This window comes from Lissotriton helveticus, chromosome 2_1 (assembly GCF_964261635.1).
Source record: "Lissotriton helveticus chromosome 2_1, aLisHel1.1, whole genome shotgun sequence".
NCBI classification, from domain to species: domain Eukaryota; kingdom Metazoa; phylum Chordata; class Amphibia; order Caudata; family Salamandridae; genus Lissotriton; species Lissotriton helveticus.
The window spans coordinates 1653117108-1653134837 of NC_136059.1; the positions used below are offsets into that span (position 1 = coordinate 1653117108).

The 17730-nt window shown below is 46.7% G+C and overlaps 1 protein-coding gene across 5 annotated transcripts in view; it reads left to right on the plus strand.

Annotated features, from left to right (window-relative positions):
* Positions 1–17730, plus strand: part of TBCK (TBC1 domain containing kinase) — a 1465497-nt gene that overhangs the window by 1132569 nt on the left and 315198 nt on the right. For all 5 annotated transcript variants that reach the window (XM_078676605.1, XM_078676609.1, XM_078676607.1 and 2 more), the window contains one exon: positions 5067–5233. In XM_078676605.1, coding sequence (XP_078532731.1) covers positions 5067–5233 — 167 coding nt within the window. The remainder of the gene's footprint in view (positions 1–5066; positions 5234–17730) is intronic.

A 17730-nucleotide genomic window follows, 5' to 3' on the forward strand; every position in this document is an offset into this window, starting at 1 on the left:
TCCATCAAGAGAAAGGTAGTACAGGTGTTCAGTGACAACACCACCACCATGTGGTAATGCAACAAACAGGGTATGGTGGGGTCGTGGACCCTTTGTCAATTGGCCCTGTGCCTCTGGACATGGCTGAAACTGCAGGGCATATCCCTGTTGGTTCAACACTTGGCAGGCTGTCTGAGAACCAGGGCGGACAAATTGAGCCACTGATGCCTAGACGATCATTAATGGCACCGCCATCCAGAGGTAGTGCAAGGCCTCTTTCAGCAGTGGGGAGAGCCTTGGTTATATCTGTTTGATGCCGCCAAGAACAGGCAATGTCAGATGTCTTGCACAATGGAGTTTCCAAGGTGACTGTCACTCTGAAACACTTTTAGTCTTGATTGGTGCCCAGGCCTCCTGTATGCCTTTCCATCCATACCGCTCATGCCTAGAGTTCTCAAGAAGATAAGGAAAGACTTGGCCGAAGTCATCTTTGTAGCACCAGACTAGGCAGAGATCCTGTATTCCAAGCTATTCAGCATGGTTGTTGTTCATCCAATCAGACTGCCTATTTAGGAGGATCTTCTGCCGCAGCAGCTGGGAAGGGTTCTCCACCCAAACCTCTCAACGCTCTGCCTTCATGTGGGCAGATTGAGCGGCAACCGTTGACAGCTTTTGGCCTTCTGCCTGAAATCTGCAATGTTATTTTGGCAGCTCGGCATCCCTCCGACAAGACAGTGCATGCCAGATGTTGTAATAAATTTGTGGCATGATGTGCTTAGAAACAGATTGATCTCTTATCTGCCCCCCTTTCTCAAGGCTTGTTGCTTATCCCTACCCTTTCTCAGCAGGGCTCCTCATTGGGCACCTTAAAGAGTTACTTGTTTGCCATCTCTACTTTCCTGCAGCTTCCAGATCAACCTTCCCTCTCAAATGTCTCCTATTGTAAATAGGTTCCTTAAAGGTCTCCAACACATTTCCACCGACTACATGTGTAATGCCTCAATGGTACCTTAATTTGGTTCTTACTTTTCTGATATGCGCTCCCTTTGAGCCGCTTTATACCTGCCCTCTTAGACTTCTGACCATCAAGACAGCCTTCCTAATGGTAAATAAAAGCTGCCCGGAGGGTCATTGATCTGCCTTCATATGTGTCTTTCTTCCAAGACAAGCTAGTCCATGGTACTCGAGCGTCCTTGCCGAAAGTAGTCACCTCGTTCCACATAGGCCAGTCATCACTTTGCTTACCTTATACCCGCCTCATCCTTCTAAAGAAGAGAGACGCAACCTACTGGACCCAAAAAGAGAAGTCATTCTACCTTGACTGCACAAAACCGTTCCAGGTGGACGGTCAAATCTTTGTGGGGTTTGTCGCGACTAAGAAAGGGAAGGGCATGCAGAAGCGAACCATCTCCCAATGGATTGTGCTCTGCATCAAGATCTGCAACGCATTGGCCAAGAAGTAACCCCAGAGCCAGAGGGTTGGCGTGCCTATTCCCAGAACAAAAGTTGCGACCACTGTGTTAGCACGCACAGTTCCAGTCCTGGACATCTGCCAGGCAGCAATGTGGGCCTTTCTGCACACATTCACCAAACACTAATGCCTGGACAGTCCGGTCCGTCGGGATGGGCATTTTGTCCATTCAGTCTTATAGGACTTTCTGGTTTAAATCATGTTCACAGGGAAGGTATTGCTTGGGTATCTATCCTAAGGTAATGAATCTGTGGCTAGAAGAGTCTCTCAGATGAACAAGTTACTTACTTTCAGTAACGCCTTATCTTGTATAGACTATCTAGCCGCAGATTGCTTACAGACCCATCCATCCTCCCCAGTCTGCGAACACATTTCTAGGGTCAAGGCTGTTTTCCTTTCAGAGCCCTAGTTTTCCACGCCAGTGGTCAGTCTCCTTCGTGGCTCCATGCTCCTGGCTTGAAGGTTGCAAAAAGAAACTGATGCACTGCGTATGTCACTTCCGGCGTGAACGACGCCCCTTACCAGCGCGCAGGGGTACCGCTGAGAAAAGAATTCCGGATCAAGTCTGGCGCCTGGGGAAAATTCTAAGGTAAGGAATCTGAGGCTAGATAGTCCCTACCAAATAAGCTGTTACCGAAAGTAAGTAAGTTGTTCTTCTGGTCTTGGTTGACATTAAAAATGACATTTCTGCTCTCCATTTGAACCTACTTTTTTAAACGCTTGAAACAATCGTGTTACTATCCCTTTCCTCATCCCAGTCCTTTATGAGAAATGAAGCGGTAATTTTAGCATTATTTACTGATAGTTTTCATTACTTGATTCTCCTTTCTTCGTCTTAGTTCTTAAAACCCAGAATTCTGTGGTTTCGATTTTAGAAGATTTGGGGTCATTATACTGGAGTTTATGCTATTTTGAGCTGCTAATTTGATAGCTGCTCCTTCAGATGACCTCAGACGCCAGACCGGGTCTGGATATTTTATAGCATGTTTAGTCATCCGGTACTAAGTGACGCCACTGATGGCTAGACTGGTGTGCCTTGCTCCACAGGAAGTGATGATATGACGTTTGAGGGCCAGTGTTAGTTACGTGTTAGTTTTCCATCCCTTCTCAGCAGCTAAGTACGGTGAAAAACGAGCCACATTAAAATCACATTTAAGATGAATGTATCCTGTATCCATCAGACAGAATGTACCAAAGGTAAGTAATTTGCTTTGTAATGAATACCTGCGCCAAGGATTCTTTAAATTCACCACTTCCATAGCAGCACCCTTGAAGACGAGGGTTGAGTTTTGCACATAAGATGCTGTAGGAGGAAGGAGTACGTCACAGCATGATTAGAGGTAAGTTACTCGTTCTTTTGCAACAGGACATGGTAGGAATGGGATGAGGAAATGAAAATCAGAGTAGGTTTCATAATAATGAAGAATTTTGTTTGTTTGACCCAAAATTTTGAAACTGTGAAACCTCATGTCTAGAAACTCTTTTCAAACCGTAAATTTTAACCGAGGCAGGCGATTTCTTCATGAGCTTGGCTGCAATACTTTGTTAGTGCAGCTTTGAGCTCGGGTACAGTTAAAGGAAACATTAAGAATTAAAAACATCACGTATGAGGAGCAAGTTCTAGGGTTTCTCCTACGAGACAGCTCGTCCCCAAGTTCACCAGACCCTGTCATAGCAGCTCTTAAAGGGGAACTTGCACACAAAACGACCACGATCCTCTCTGGGACCCAATGTTCTGGGATCCCTGGCAAGAGGTCATTTTAAACGTAGTCTGCTGACCACTGTTGCAAAGCTTCATTCTCCAGTGATGTTCACCCAGGTCCAGGCAGCCAGACTAATTATTATTATTATTATTATTAAGCGTTCTTATATAGCGCTCGATTACCCGTAGGCATCTCGGCGCTTGCCTTGGGAACCCGTCCTGGTTTTTCCCTGTGAGATACCCGTACTGGGCATCTCCATGGTGAAAGCGAGGCATCCCGCCGCGGGGGGTCCGTAGTGGAGATTAAGCAAGCTAATGCCCAGAGCTGCAGAGTGTGAACAAGTGACTCGAGTAGGCACCGAAACGAGAATTATCGAGTCCGTGGATATTTGGGCTCAAGACCCTGCCGCGTCGGGAATTGAACCCTGGTCCCGGGTCTGACCTCTGCTTCAGGGTCTGCCGCCTCTAACCAGTGAGCCACACTTCTCCACTAATGTAGACTCAACGTGTCCTCTTAAGTCACGCTTCTCCGCATACCCTCAAGGGGTTAATGTGCGTGCTCAGAGATTGGTTTAAAGGACACAAGGTTCTAATCAGCCCAAGATGACATCTGTTTTCTATATTCCTATGTCTTTTTGTTAAATTCCCACCTACATTGTTAACCCTACCAGGGGCGGCTCTGGGCTCATGGTGGCCCTGGGCAGAGAGCGTAGGTAGGGGGCCCCGGAAGAGGGGGTCCGGGCGGGGTGGAGCGCGCAGGCCAGTAAAGAGGGGGGGGGGGGGGGCTCAGGGTGTTTGAAAGTGGAACAGAGCCGGAGGCCGCCAAATCCCTGCCAGGGGCCGCCACGCAAATATGTATTCATCCTCAGAGGATTATTATATTAAGGATATATATTGGCGTGGTGGACCCTGGGGTTTGGTGACCCTGTGCAGGTGCACAGCTTGCACATGCCTAAGGCCGCCCCTGACCCTACCATGCTTAGACTTTATTTATTGAACTAGTGCTTTTGTACAATCACTCAAAAGACTTTTTGGAGTTTATTTCTAGCAACATTAAGATATCTAGTCATCTTTGACGAATGCATAATAGCATAGGACTATTCCAGTACTAACCAGTCATGGTCAGTGAGGGAGGGAGCAGACCAGACAGAGAAGATCTCAACACAAAAAATGTTGAAGTGGAACCTCCTTGTGTGTTAAAACCAACTTCGAACATATATGCACATTGTGTTTAACCCAAATGCATGGGCTTTTCTGGTTAATCACTTAGGCGTTTTGGGCATTCCCCGGAAGATTGAAGTTGGATTCTCCCTTGTATGTTAAACCAACTTCTAAAATAGGTATTTTTAGCACTGAGCATTTTTGGACCATTGTGCAATCAGGGAACAACTAGAGTGGAACCCTTCCGGCCGTGTTAAAACCAAATGTTAACACACAAACATTAATAGTAAGTATTGCTGGTCCTGTGTGCAATATGGGAAGGGTTCGACGTAGGGCACCAAACTCGAGGATGACAATGGACCAAAAAACTGTCAGGTGAACAATTGGCTTTTAATAGTGACTTTTAAATCCGGGCTTGTGGAGGTGAACCAATCTCTCTGCATGGGGTAGTCAAGCAAGAAAAACCAGTTGGTTGGAGAGGGGTGGGAAGGAATATATATGTTGTGTTGTAATGATTATAGTTAATCAAACATAAATAAATGAGCATAAACCAGTTTGTTATTATTCTAGTGAGGGGGTGGGAAGGAATATATATGTTGTGTTGTAATGATTATAATTAATCGAACATCAATAAATGAGCATAAACCAGTTTTGTTATTAGTCTAGCTGCTGTAAATTGTGATGGATGATGCAGGCAAGCGCCTCAGCATTTGAGTTTGTTCAGAAGCACCATCTTCTGTGTCTCCTCCTAAGGCCAGAGAACCCATTAAGCTGAGCGAGCTGAAGGCTGAGCAGTCGCCGCGGATCTCAGCAGAGGACCTCATTGACTTGTGCGAGCTCACCGGACCCAAGGCTATCCTGAAGAAGAGCAAGTCCAGCAAGCCAAAGCTACTGGTGGTTGACATTCGAAACAGTGAGGAGTATCCTTTTAAACAAGAATTATTTGCCGCTTCTCCATCGTGGATTTAGTTATCCCAAAGCTCTTTAGAAAACCATGCATTGTTATGGGTCTCAAGTTGGAATGCAGTTTGGTTTTAGCTAATCAGAAAAGGAGGAAATTTGAGTCCGCTTTGCCTCAGTTATAGTCCCTACAAACTTTAAAATCATGCCAAGACCCCGACCTGCTGTGTGACGCTGACTCAATTTTCACACTCTCTATTTATCCTCCTCACTGTCTTTTCTTCTGACTCCTTTTTTCAGGTCGAGACTTGGCAGCGCATGCACTCCTTTGCAAGGCATTCTGTATTCGAGTATGTGCTTGAAGTCACACCCACTCTCCACCCATATTTTTAATTGGCTTTTGTCATTGTCCTTCATAAATGCTGGCTTCTGATTCATGGCTTTTTAGCCCCGCCTTAGTACCGCCTTGTCGTCATTTATAACCTTCCATGAAGACTAGCCCATTTACTTCTGTTGTTACATGGGATGTTTATTTAGTCTGTAAGCATTATTTTCTTTAATAAGTTCCTGGTACTGCAGGCACAACATGCTTTCCTGCAACATTCAGCGTGCCATGCACTCTTCCATTTTCAAACCAGCCCAGGACAATCGTGGCCGCTTCTTTGCAATGAAATAGGTCTCGAATTTACGAGAGTTTGAGCTATTGGCATTAGCAATGACAATAGCTTAAACTCTTGCAAATGCGAGGCCTATTGGATTGCAAATATTTTTTTGTAAAAGTGCTCCATACGGCACTTTCACTTTAATGTCGGCCAGCCTCCTTTATTAGGTTTCGCCTGGCGATCCGCTGTGCAGCAGCGTTCGCGCAGACGAAAACTTTTGTTTACCAGTATGGGGCTTTGTCCCGCCTCTCTGTTCCATTGGCTAGCTCCATAAATGGAGGCTAGCCATTGGAACAGAGATATGTCCGTCATTGTCCAAGGCGATTTGTGGGCGTTCCGTAGAATTTTTCTCTTTTTGCCCACGTCATAAGGCGGTGGGCGGGGTTTTTTTTTTTTTCTTCGACATCCTTCGTCACACCAGCCGGACGGCTCTCCCTGTGAGGACGCAGACCCGACCCGCTCCCTACTCCGAGCCGACTCCCGGAGGTAAGTTTTTTAATTTTCCTACATGTTACGTACCGGCCCCACTTGTAAATGCTTGTTAATTATTCAAGGCCAGGGCAGGACTCATTGTGACCGGCTCTTGCAGGGGCCGCATGGTCACATGAACCCGCAGTCCGACAGAGGGCCTTCATGGACAATAGAAGCCCTCCGACCGACCCCGGAGCACGGCAGTGACACGACGTGTGGCTTTAATTAGAGTTTTCACTTGTAATTTTAGCAGCAGTCCCTGTGCTTACTGCCAGGACCCATTGAGCTGGCTGCAGCCTGCTGCCGCCCGGACTCTAAACAAATGCGTACTTAAATATTTATCACCCGTGCTCGATATATAAACACAAAACGAGCATGGCTTTACAGCCGAATTCTTTTACAGCACTTGGAAGTAAAGAGAGCCTGCAAGCATCTACCATTTTTAAAAACACGTCGCACACATGTATGTGTGTGGAAGGAATGTCATGGTATAATTATAAGTCTACATGCACTAATCCATGCACATATATACCTACCAACGTATTACGCAGGCTTATTTTCAACAGTGCTAGTAAATATAATGTGTTAGAGTCACTGCGAACAGTCAACTCACTATTCAGATATATGACGCTTTTTACATTTCCTGTAGTTTTAGGCACCTCACTGAACAGTGAAATCCACGTGCCAAGAGCACACAGAAGATAAATAGTGGATATATAATATTTGATAATGTTCCTAGGCCGTCCCAGGCGCTCCGTCTTGGTGATATAAACCCGCCAGAAACGTAGTGTAGGTTTAACATTTCGGTTTGCATTCTTGACATAAGAAGCCCCTAAGTTCGGGAGACCCCAGCTTGTGCAGGGCGCCTGGCCGGCAGTCCCCATACAGTGTGAAACGGCCGGAGATGGCGGCTGACCCCCTGCCAAAGCTCCACGCACTGTAGGACGACCCCAGGGTTCACTTTCCCTAGCACGGATACTCTCACATCACCACCAATGCCTATTGAACCATATACCTCGCTCTGCTAAGACGAGCGACCCCCGCGCCGGGCAGTCCGTCGGAGAGCCGTGGCTGAGACACATGTATTTATAGATATGAGTTGAAGAGATCCCCTCCAGGATACGCGGGGCATAACTCAGGTGTCAAGTACGCACCACGGCTCACCGTGAGCATCAATCCTTCACACACCGAGCTGTGGCAAGCTTTGCTAGCAAAGGACCTGACAAAGGGAAAGCAGGACGCTCAGCACAGCCACAAGACTCGCACAGCTTTCTCCGGTGCACTTTCACAACCCTCTCCCAGACACAGGCATTTGGCAGCATTAAATAATACAGGGGTCAGATAAGCCCACACATGAATTATGTACAGTCCGTTCGCCCGGCTGCAGTCTATTGGAGGCAGTAAATCCTGCATGTTCTCTCTTGTCCAGTGTGACTTCAGCAGCCGCCCAGGATGCGCCGACGCTGTGTATCGCCACAGATGGGGCAGCAGCCCGGTGACATTTCCCGCTTTAATAATTTAGTATCTTGTCTTGGGCAGAAACCGATCCTGAATCTCATAACCCTTGGAGGACAAGCCCTGCTGGCCACTGCACAGGGCAGGGCCGGCGCGTTCCGCGGGGGAGAACAGCGCCCTGGACCAGGGGGACTCGCAGTGTGTGGGGGGGCTCGCAGTGTGTGGGGGGCTCTGTGTGGGGGGGCTCTCAGTGTGTGGGGGGGCTCATGTGGGTGTGTGGGGTGGCTCTGTGTGGGGGGGGGCTCTGTGTGTATGTGTGTGTGGGGCTGTGTGTGTGTGTGTGTGTGTGTGGGGCTCTGTATGTGTGTGTGGGGGGCTCTGTGTGTGTGGGGGGGCTCTGTGTGTGTGTGGGTGGCTCTGTGTGTGTGGGGGGGCTCTGTGTGGGTGTGTGTGTGTGGGGGGCTCTGTGTGTGTGTGTGGGGGGGCTCTGTGTGGGTGGTTGTGTGGGGAGGGCTCTGTGTGGGGGCTCTCTGTGGGTGTGTGTGTGTGGCATTTGCGAGAGATTAAGCTATTGGCATTGTAAATGACAATGCCATTTATTTATGTTTTCAAAACCAACACATAAATAAAAATGTTGTCATTTACAATGCCAATAGCTCTAACTTTTGCAAAGGCGAAACCGTTGCATTGTAAATGCTTGTTTAGACAAGCCGCGTCTAAAGAAAGATGTGCAGCCGCTATTAAAGTGAAACCGCATGGGTCACTTTTACAAAAAACAGCATTTGTTTGTCAACTTGACAAACAGCTGCTTTTTTGTAAAAGCGCTCCATGCAGCACTTTCACTTTAATGGTAGCCGCGCCCCTTTCTTTAGATACGGCTCGTCTAAAGAAGGGTACGTGGCCGACATTAACGTGAAAGCGCGGCATGGAGCGATTTCCATAAATTGCATGTGCAATACAATAGGTCTCGCTTTTGAGAGCGTTTAAGCTATTGTCATTTGCAATGCTAATAGCTCAATCTCTCGTAAATGTGAGAATTATTGCATTACAAATGCTTGTTAAGGGTACGTCTTCGAATGGTGAAAGGAGTGTGTATATATGTTGGTTACCATTTTCTCTGTACATTCATGCCAATGGCAACCTTAAGCATGGAGCAGAGAAGAGTTTGCCCAGGAATGTAGAAACCACCATCGCATTATGCAGAACATATACTTAAATGTTGTCACCCTCTCGCAAGTGCATTGAAAACGGCTAAAATTGCTTGCAAATGGCATAAAATCACAGGTAACTAATTACCAGCCCTGCAACTATGAGCTCGGTCCGAAGCAGGGACCCTCTGTACAGAACTCCCCGAATTCCGCAGGGGGTCCCATTCAGACCAATTAATATCTTTGAGTTGTGGAAGATTCAGGGCCCCTCCTCCCACCCTACAGTGGTGGGTGCTGTGCCTGTATCACTTTTCGTTAAACCACTGACCCAAAAATGAGTGTGCATAATGTAGGGAAGGACAAGTAATGGGGGTTAACGATATGTAGTAACTGCTGCTTTCTGCTTAATCTCCTTGCTTAACACTTTAATTGGACGTAGAATGTCTCCAGAAGCAAGAGTGCATGCCAGCATCCTGACTGTTTAAACCAATCTCAGCAGTGCATACATGATGCTAAGAAGCCTTATTGCCCATTGCTCAGAGCCTTAACTGCAGAGGGCTTTGACTGCCATTGTTGCCAACCCCCTATTATGACTCTGATGTGCGTACTTATGATTGTCTGTTTAAACACCCGATAGCTCGCAGGCAATAAGGCTGTCAGCACTTGCAACCGTAAACTCACTGAACTTTGCAGGCGGACTTGCCAACTGTGTCCATCTAGTATGAGTCCCTCCATCACACACACACTCAGCTTAGAATGTAGGCAGACCGCAGTTAGTGCCAGAGTTCTGATTGGCTGAGCTAATAACTAAATACATCTCAAACTTGAAGCAAGTGATAGGCGCAGGCTTGCACTTCCTGTAGTAAATGAGTATGTTGTTTTGCAGTAATTGTATGTAAAATGCACCTTCGTCTTGTGTGATACATAGAAATAACATATCTTTAACCAAGACTTCTTTCTCTTTGGAGCCAGTCTGTTATCAGTGGTCGCAATGTCGGTATTTGCGAAAACAATATTTCCAAAAATATAGCTTGAAGAAGTTTTCAGTCTACTACTACATACATCTCAGAGAGCAGAACTTGGTGTTTTCGCTTTGTGTTTTCTCACTTATGTTCCGTTTTCTAGCCGCGAAGAAGTACCTCACACCCCAGTCTAGTTGCTTTTCTCTACTGATGGTTTGCGCTACTAGCTTGTCTAACCCCACTTTATTTGATTTTTTTCTTTAATAATATGCACCTGGTTCTGCCATTTGCTTAGCAGGCTGTAGCTCTGACATGTAGCATAACATATAGAAATAACGCGTTTATAATAAAAATCCATGAACTCTGCAAATAACAGATGTTACTATTTTTCAATGTGAAATATTCTATTTACGTACATCAGAAATATGGAAGGCCAAATTGACTACTGAGATTCAGCATATAGTTCACCGAAATGTCAACTGAGGGCGCTTAACTCAGTGAGCCTTTTTGTTCGATATAAACTAGACATAGCACAGCGAATAAAAATGCATGATAGACAAATCAGAGTCTATAAAAGCGGTCATCAGATACTTTTAAAATATTTTTTGGGAATGTTCATTATTTTGAGCATGAATAGGGGCATTTCACGTCACGTAACTGAATACTTTGCCAACCCCCGCCTACCAGTATGTTCTTGCATCCAGTGCTTAATATGTAAACAAAATAAATAAATAAGTGCCAGGACTCTTCAGGAGGCACAACATGCTGTGATTCTGGGCAGAAAACTTAATCTCCCCATACATTAACGTATCCTTAACTGGTGCTCATGAAAAGCTCCAGTGTTGATGATTAAGCGCTGGTGCTGAGCACCGCAAACCACCTGCTCAAATTAAGCACTGTTTGTGTCACTCTGAGGAGTTGAAGAAGGTGTCTCAGGGCTGAGAGCATGAGAAATAGTTGGGCTCCTTCGAATGCTATCCACAAGCGTCAATTTAAAAATGTACATAACTCTAGAATATCCTACATCAGGAAAGTTACATCAAAGTGAACATCACTCATTTGAACAATGTTTATTAATACAACAGCGATGTATAGATTAATAATGGCTCAAACTCAGTATATTTTTGTAGCGCTCCATGAGTCTCACAAGAATATTACCAACAGTTACAGTAGCCCCAATGTGTAGTGTAGTCATGTAATACATTATTTATTCGTAAATTTATACTTTTGGACTCGTTTGTGCATAGAAAGTTTCGGGGTGATCCGTCGAGTGGGGGCAGAGAAAACAAGCATTTACAATGCAATGGTTTTGCCTTTGACAAAGTTAGAGCGATTGGCATTGTCAATGACAAATTTTTTATTTATGTGTTGGTTTTGAAAACAGATACATTAATGCCATTGTCATTTACAATGCCAATAGCGTAATCTCACGCAAATGGACGATGGTTACAACAATTTTTGAAAAGTGCTCTATAGAATCAGGAGGAGTCGGGGAGGGATAATGAATAGAGATAGAGCCAAGAAGGAAAAACAAATTAGGGTGAGAGAGAGTGGTGCATTGGAGAGAGTTAGCAGTGTGTTGAAGGGAGAGTGAGTGACGGGATGAGAGAATGAGCAGAAGAAAGAGAGGCAGTGAGAGAAGGAGAGTGTGGTGAAAGGGAAGAGTGAGTGACGGGATGAGAGTAAGAGCAGAAGAGAGAGAGGCGGTGAGAGAAGGAGAGTGTGGTGAAAGGGAAGAGTGAGTGACGGGATGAGAGTATGAGCAGAAGAGAGAGAGGCGGTGAGAGAAGGAGAGTGTGGTGAAAGGGAAGAGTGAGTGACGGGATGAGAGTATGAGCAGAAGAGAGAGAGGCGGTGAGAGAAGGAGAGTGTGGTGAAAGGGAAGAGTGAGTGACGGGATGAGAGTATGAGCAGAAGAGAGAGAGGCGGTGAGAGAATGAGAGTGTGGTGAAAGGGAAGAGTGAGTGAAGGGATGAGAGTATGAGCAGAAGAGAGAGAGGCGGTGAGAGAAGGAGAGTGTGGTGAAAGGGAAGAGTGAGTGACGGGATGAGAGTATGAGCAGAAGATAGAGGCAGTGAGAGAAGGAGAGTGTGGTGAAAGGGAAGAGTGAGTGACGGGATGAGAGTATGAGCAGAAGAGAGAGAGGCGGTGAGAGAAGGAGAGTGTGGTGAAAGGGAAGAGTGAGTGACGGGATGAGAGTAAGAGCAGAAGAGAGAGAGGCGGTGAGAGAAGGAGAGTGTGGTGAAAGGGAAGAGTGAGTGACAGGATGAGAGTATGAGCAGAAGATAGAGGCAGTGAGAGAAGGAGAGTGTGGTGAAAGGGAAGAGTGAGTGACGGGATGAGAGTATGAGCAGAAGAGAGAGAGGCGGTGAGAGAAGGAGAGTGTGGTGAAAGGGAAGAGTGAGTGACGGGATGAGAGTATGAGCAGAAGAGAGAGAGGCGGTGAGAGAAGGAGAGTGTGGTGAAAGGGAAGAGTGAGTGATGGGATGAGAGTAAGAGCAGAAGAGAGAGAGGCAGTGAGAAAAGGAGAGTGTGGTGAAAGGGAAGAGTGAGTGACGGGATGAGAGTATGAGCAGAAGATAGAGGCAATGAGAGACGGAGAGTGGTGAAAGGGAAGAGTGAGTGACGGTATGAGAGTATGAGCAGAAGTCCTGCATCCTGGGAGCTGCATGACTGCAGAGCCAGGACCTGCCGGTGGCACCGCTGACCCCTTGCCACTCCTCGGGTTCCCCGCAAAGCTCAGCCTGGGATGCGGCCCCACCGGTCGGCACTGCTGCTGCTGGCAGCGATGTTCCTGCATTGCGAGGCAAAGTTCGGAGAGAGGAGCGAGTCCCGAGGGAGGAGACTGTGTAATACTTGACTTGACTGGGCAATGGAAGGGACAAACTCAAGCTGAACAGTCCAAATAAAAGCAAGAAAATGTGAGGTACAAAGCCACTGGCAAGCAATGGGTGAAATGCATTCTCATGGCTGTTTCCGAAGGTCCAAAAGATGTAGGCTTCGACCAAAAAAAACCACAAAAAAACACAATAGGTACGCCTGTCAAAGACACTCACCTAGCCAACAGAAAGCGTGTGGGGCCACAACACACAGGGCCTCTTGGTAGTTGTGTGACTACTGTTCGAAACAGAATGAGGGCATTCACACCCACCTTTCACTGCTGCTCTCTTCCTTTGAGCCTGTACACAGCTCTGCTGTCTTTTGGGAATGTTTGCGCTATGCAAACACAACACATGTACACACAGTAAAAGTGGCACACAGTAATGTACTCCATTTAGGGTTGAATTTATAAATAAGTGCAGGGGCCTAAAGATTTTTTAAGAGCCCGCCACTGGCACTTACAAATGCCATGTTAGAAAAATACCAAGGCTGTCTAAACTGGATTCCACCTCACACCTTTCTTCCAGCAAGCCACACTGCCTGTCTCTTCATCTCACTTCGCAGTTTCTTTTCCATCCATGCTTTCTCATTTATCACAATTTCCCTATTTTTTCTCTTCCTCCTTTCTTCCTCTCCTTCCGGTCTCTCCTACTCTAGATGAAGTCCGAGGATGAAAAACAAGCCTTGGTCCTTAAAAATGAGGGACAGTGTCCACCACCCGTTTAAAAATAAAAAAAAAACCTGCACAAACTCCTTCTTTTGAAATAGTGGGTTCAACTTGCTGCTGCTTAAGCCCTGCCGATAGCCTCACAGTGCACGAGACAGCGCTCCACATAATTATTACATTCATTGTCCAGGACTTTCTATTGTACTCACCCTGCATCAAAGGTCAGCCAACAAGTGGTAACTGGGTGTCCCAACCTCCAGCCTTACTGTCTACTCTGCCAACACATTTGGCCACTATTTACTTTGGCACAAGTGAATCAGGTGAAAGGCAACCCGATTCTCTTATACACTCATTCCTACTATTGAAATGCAGAAACAAATATACAGGATAGCTCTATAGATACATGATCGATCCTTAGTTCTTTTTTTTGCATATTGAGAGGAACCTTAAAACGAATCTTCTGTGTATAGTATATTTAAGAGCATCTGCCTAACTTTCTTCACGCAACAGCCGGCTTGGCTTGAATACCTTATTTCGAGAACTGAGAAATTGATAATTTGAAGTTAACTCAATTAGATGGGATGTAGTGATATTGTCTTTACGGTTGCTAGGCTTTGTGGCCACCCACAAACTGTGGAAAGGCATGACCAATCGGAACAGAAAACATGACGCATAGTGTATACCCCGGGGGACCGCACAGTGCATTCCGATAGAGAAGCACTCTAGTAGGCCCCTGCTTGTGCCCCAGGGGCACTTAAAGGTCACGCAATGGAAACAAAGTGAAGCGAGGAGAGGTGGCGTAACACATAAAGCTGCCGACCTTGGAGGTGGAGAGCAGAGTTCGATCCTCAGCTTAGGCTGTATTAGTTCTAAATAATTAAAAGAAGATCCCTGGCTGGGCTGTATATTAAATAAACCCATCAGTAAAATTTCTGTCTAGCAGACTTAGACTATAACCGGACCAAAGAGCCTTATCTATCATAGCCACTCTCCCCCTTCTCTGCCCCACAAGTTCTCACGTTATCCCTGTGGCCTAAAGAAGAAGAGAGTGGGGCTTTTAATTAATATGTAATGCTTCAACCTAGCAGTGCCACTCGTGAACACAAAGAGGCACTTTTGAATAAACACCTCGGTAAAATAGTGAGCTACGGAGCTTCTCCCACACGGTGGAGTTAATAGGGGCGTGAAGAGTATGCTGCCACCCGTCCGCCGGAGGGCCCCCCCCCCCCGCTCCTGATGCCACTGCTAGGCAGTACACATTAAAGCTTTTAAAAAAAAGTTGTATATAGCGCTAACGAGACCCGAAGGGGTTAGAGCGCTTTACATGAGCACATGTTGAGTTAGAGACAAACACATTCATGTTGTTAGGCACGGGGAGATTAAGCATCGACGGCGGGTGCCGGCAATGCCGGACCAGATTCGGGGGCGCTCCCGAGGGCTTTTGGCTGACGTAGCGTTGTGGAAAATTAGTGCGTTTTGGTGAACATTATCTGCGCCATCTTGCCTCTTCCCCTGATGCCACACTTTTGTCGTGCGCGCCCGCCATTTTAAGATGCCCCGATCAGAACAAACCCTTTTGCATGCCGCTGGCCCCTGACATAGCCCTTTGCCTTCGCTAAGCCTGCACGCTGACCACCCCCTGCTTGCACCTGCCTTGAGTCATAAACCCCTCTTCGGCGCTGCTCTGCCCCAGGCCCTCATCCTGTTCCCAGCGCGACACCTCCCTGCTTTCCTTTCATGATCTCCGGCCCTTAGATGCAAACCCCCTTTTTCCCCGTGTGCCCGTTTTGTCCTCCCCGTTCCCAAGCCGACACCCAGCTCTGCCGATACCATCCTTGCCCCTCCCCGTACAATAGAAAGCTTCCCCCATCAAAGAATCCCCGGGTTGATCAAAGCCCCCCCACCCCATGAGATCCGAACAAACTCCCCACATTCCGTGAATCGGCGGATTATCCAGCTGCGCGATGCTCATCACCTGTTGTGACTAGGGTGGGGACTTCAACTGTAAATGTGTGTGGGAACGGGCCCAAAGGGGAGTTCCGAGAATGTCCTTTCCGTACATCAAAGCTTTTACATGTATGTGTAATCTACAATAAAGTCATAAATGTGGGTATAAGAGGCCAGGCCTCAGAAATACAGTTAGAGCACCTCAGAACGATACCTTCTGTCCGTTTCGTTGTGTTCTCCTCCGGAGAGAATAAAAAAACCTTGTTTCCTGCTTTCCAGTCTCCAGCGCCTGCCTCTTCATTGATTTAAATAACTAGGGGGTCACAGAAGCAATACCGCCGGGCAAATATCGATTGTCCCCGACCCGATTGAACTTTTTACAATTGGCGTCCCTGGGTGGGCCCATCAGCGACTCGTGGATCCAGTGGGAGAGGTCCCGACGACAGAGTGAACGACTGCAACGATCGGGAGAGCTCTTGCCCAATAGACCCTCGTCTGGCAGCCGATCATCCGAACTTCACTAGTTCCGAACAGACCTCTCTCGAGTGATCTACGGTCCTGACTGGGAACCATCAGGAGTGCCGTGAGAAATACGAGAAAAAGAGGACGATCGGGCGCTGGATTCGGAAGACAAGAAACTGTCCACATGGTCCGGGTAAGGTCGTGTTGCCACGACAAGTTGCGAAAAAAAAATTTGTTTTGATTGCTTGATTGTTCAAAATACTAGTATTGCTCTGTTTATTTTTATTTGGAGATTCACTGTCTGCAAACGGAGAAGCAACAGGCTCTCTCTCCCTTTGCAAGCAGTGGAGGATAGGTAGGGTAGCAGCCGTGCTTGTTCTTTTTCTCCCCCACTCAATAATTGCTTGAAACTGAACTGTTGTTCACAAAACTATTGTTTCCTGGAGATTCCCTGTCTGCAAGCAGGGAAGAGACCACCCTTTTTGCAGATAGTGAAAAGGGTAGGTAACGCAGATCTTTGCGGACCTACTCATTCTCCCCATTGTTATTTATTGGTCGTTTGGTTTTATATTTTTTTTGATCCATGAGGTATTCACTACCTGCAAACAACGTAGAATAGAAATATTCTGTCTAGTCTTTGCACCTAGTGATAAGATAGGCAGTGCTGACTTTTTAGTCCCTCGTTACGAGCCGTCATGTCTGTCTTCTCCCCACTGATAAATAGCCTGTTTAGCCCGGACCGGGTGTTAGAGGTGGACCATATAGCTCCACTAGAAGGCACCCCTAATAAGGACATGTTCATAAACTATGGGTTAGTCACCATAGCTTATAATAAATTATGGCACAGGTATACCGAAGATAGCCAAGACAAACAGTGGCCACTGGCAGGATCCTTTGACCTTGATAAAATAGAGACGTTAGAAATAGCCCTTCGAAATAATAAGACGACGCCAATTATGCTCGACAGTCTCGGTATGTGGCGCAGAGAGGCTACGAAACGACAGAGAAAAGACGAGGATAAACCAAGTAGGGAAATATACCGACAGGACAACCCCAGGACACCGCTACCCACAACTTATCCCCCGACACTATGCAAAGGACGACCAGACTTAGGGTCAGACCAATGCGCTTTTTGTAGGTATGTCGGACACTGGAAAGCCCAATGCCCGACTCTACTGAGCGTGAGTAAAGGCAAAGGGCCGACAAGAACGACAGACCGACAGTACGAGAAAAGGCGCGAGACAGAGAAGAACCCGACTTACATAGACAGACCAGACAGAACCACCACGTTTGATTATGCCCGATGGCACAGATTTCGCCAGGAAAATCTCAGCGGCATGCTCAAGTTCTCCTAGGTCGGGCAATGTCAAGACGGGAACCCAGCCTCGTTTAAAATTCACAGACGGAAAGAGATAATTATGACCAATAACTGTTTTTATATTTGTCTTGGGTCTTTGTATGTCGTACTTGTACTGTCCCCCGTCTGAGTTCGTGTGTATGTAATGTACAAATCTGCGTCATCCCTCTACACGTGTTTCCGTGTTACTCGACCTCTGTTAGCAGAAACTTAGCATAAAAGCAACCTGGAAAGAAAGAAATGGTGAAACAAAATCCGTAGACCATTAATGAACTTGAACTTTTAATTTAACACAACAAACAAGGAATAATAACGATAAACTGTAGAAAATGAAAGTCAAACAGAACATTCGCCCCCCCCCCCATTCTGGAACCTTCCAAAGTAGGGCAGGGTTACGGCTACGCCCAACCAACGGCAACCCATATAAGGCGAGCCCCGCCGCCAACTCTTGGTCAGGAAATCTTAACGTATGGGGGAGCCGGAGGAGAGGCAGGAGCCCGCAGCCT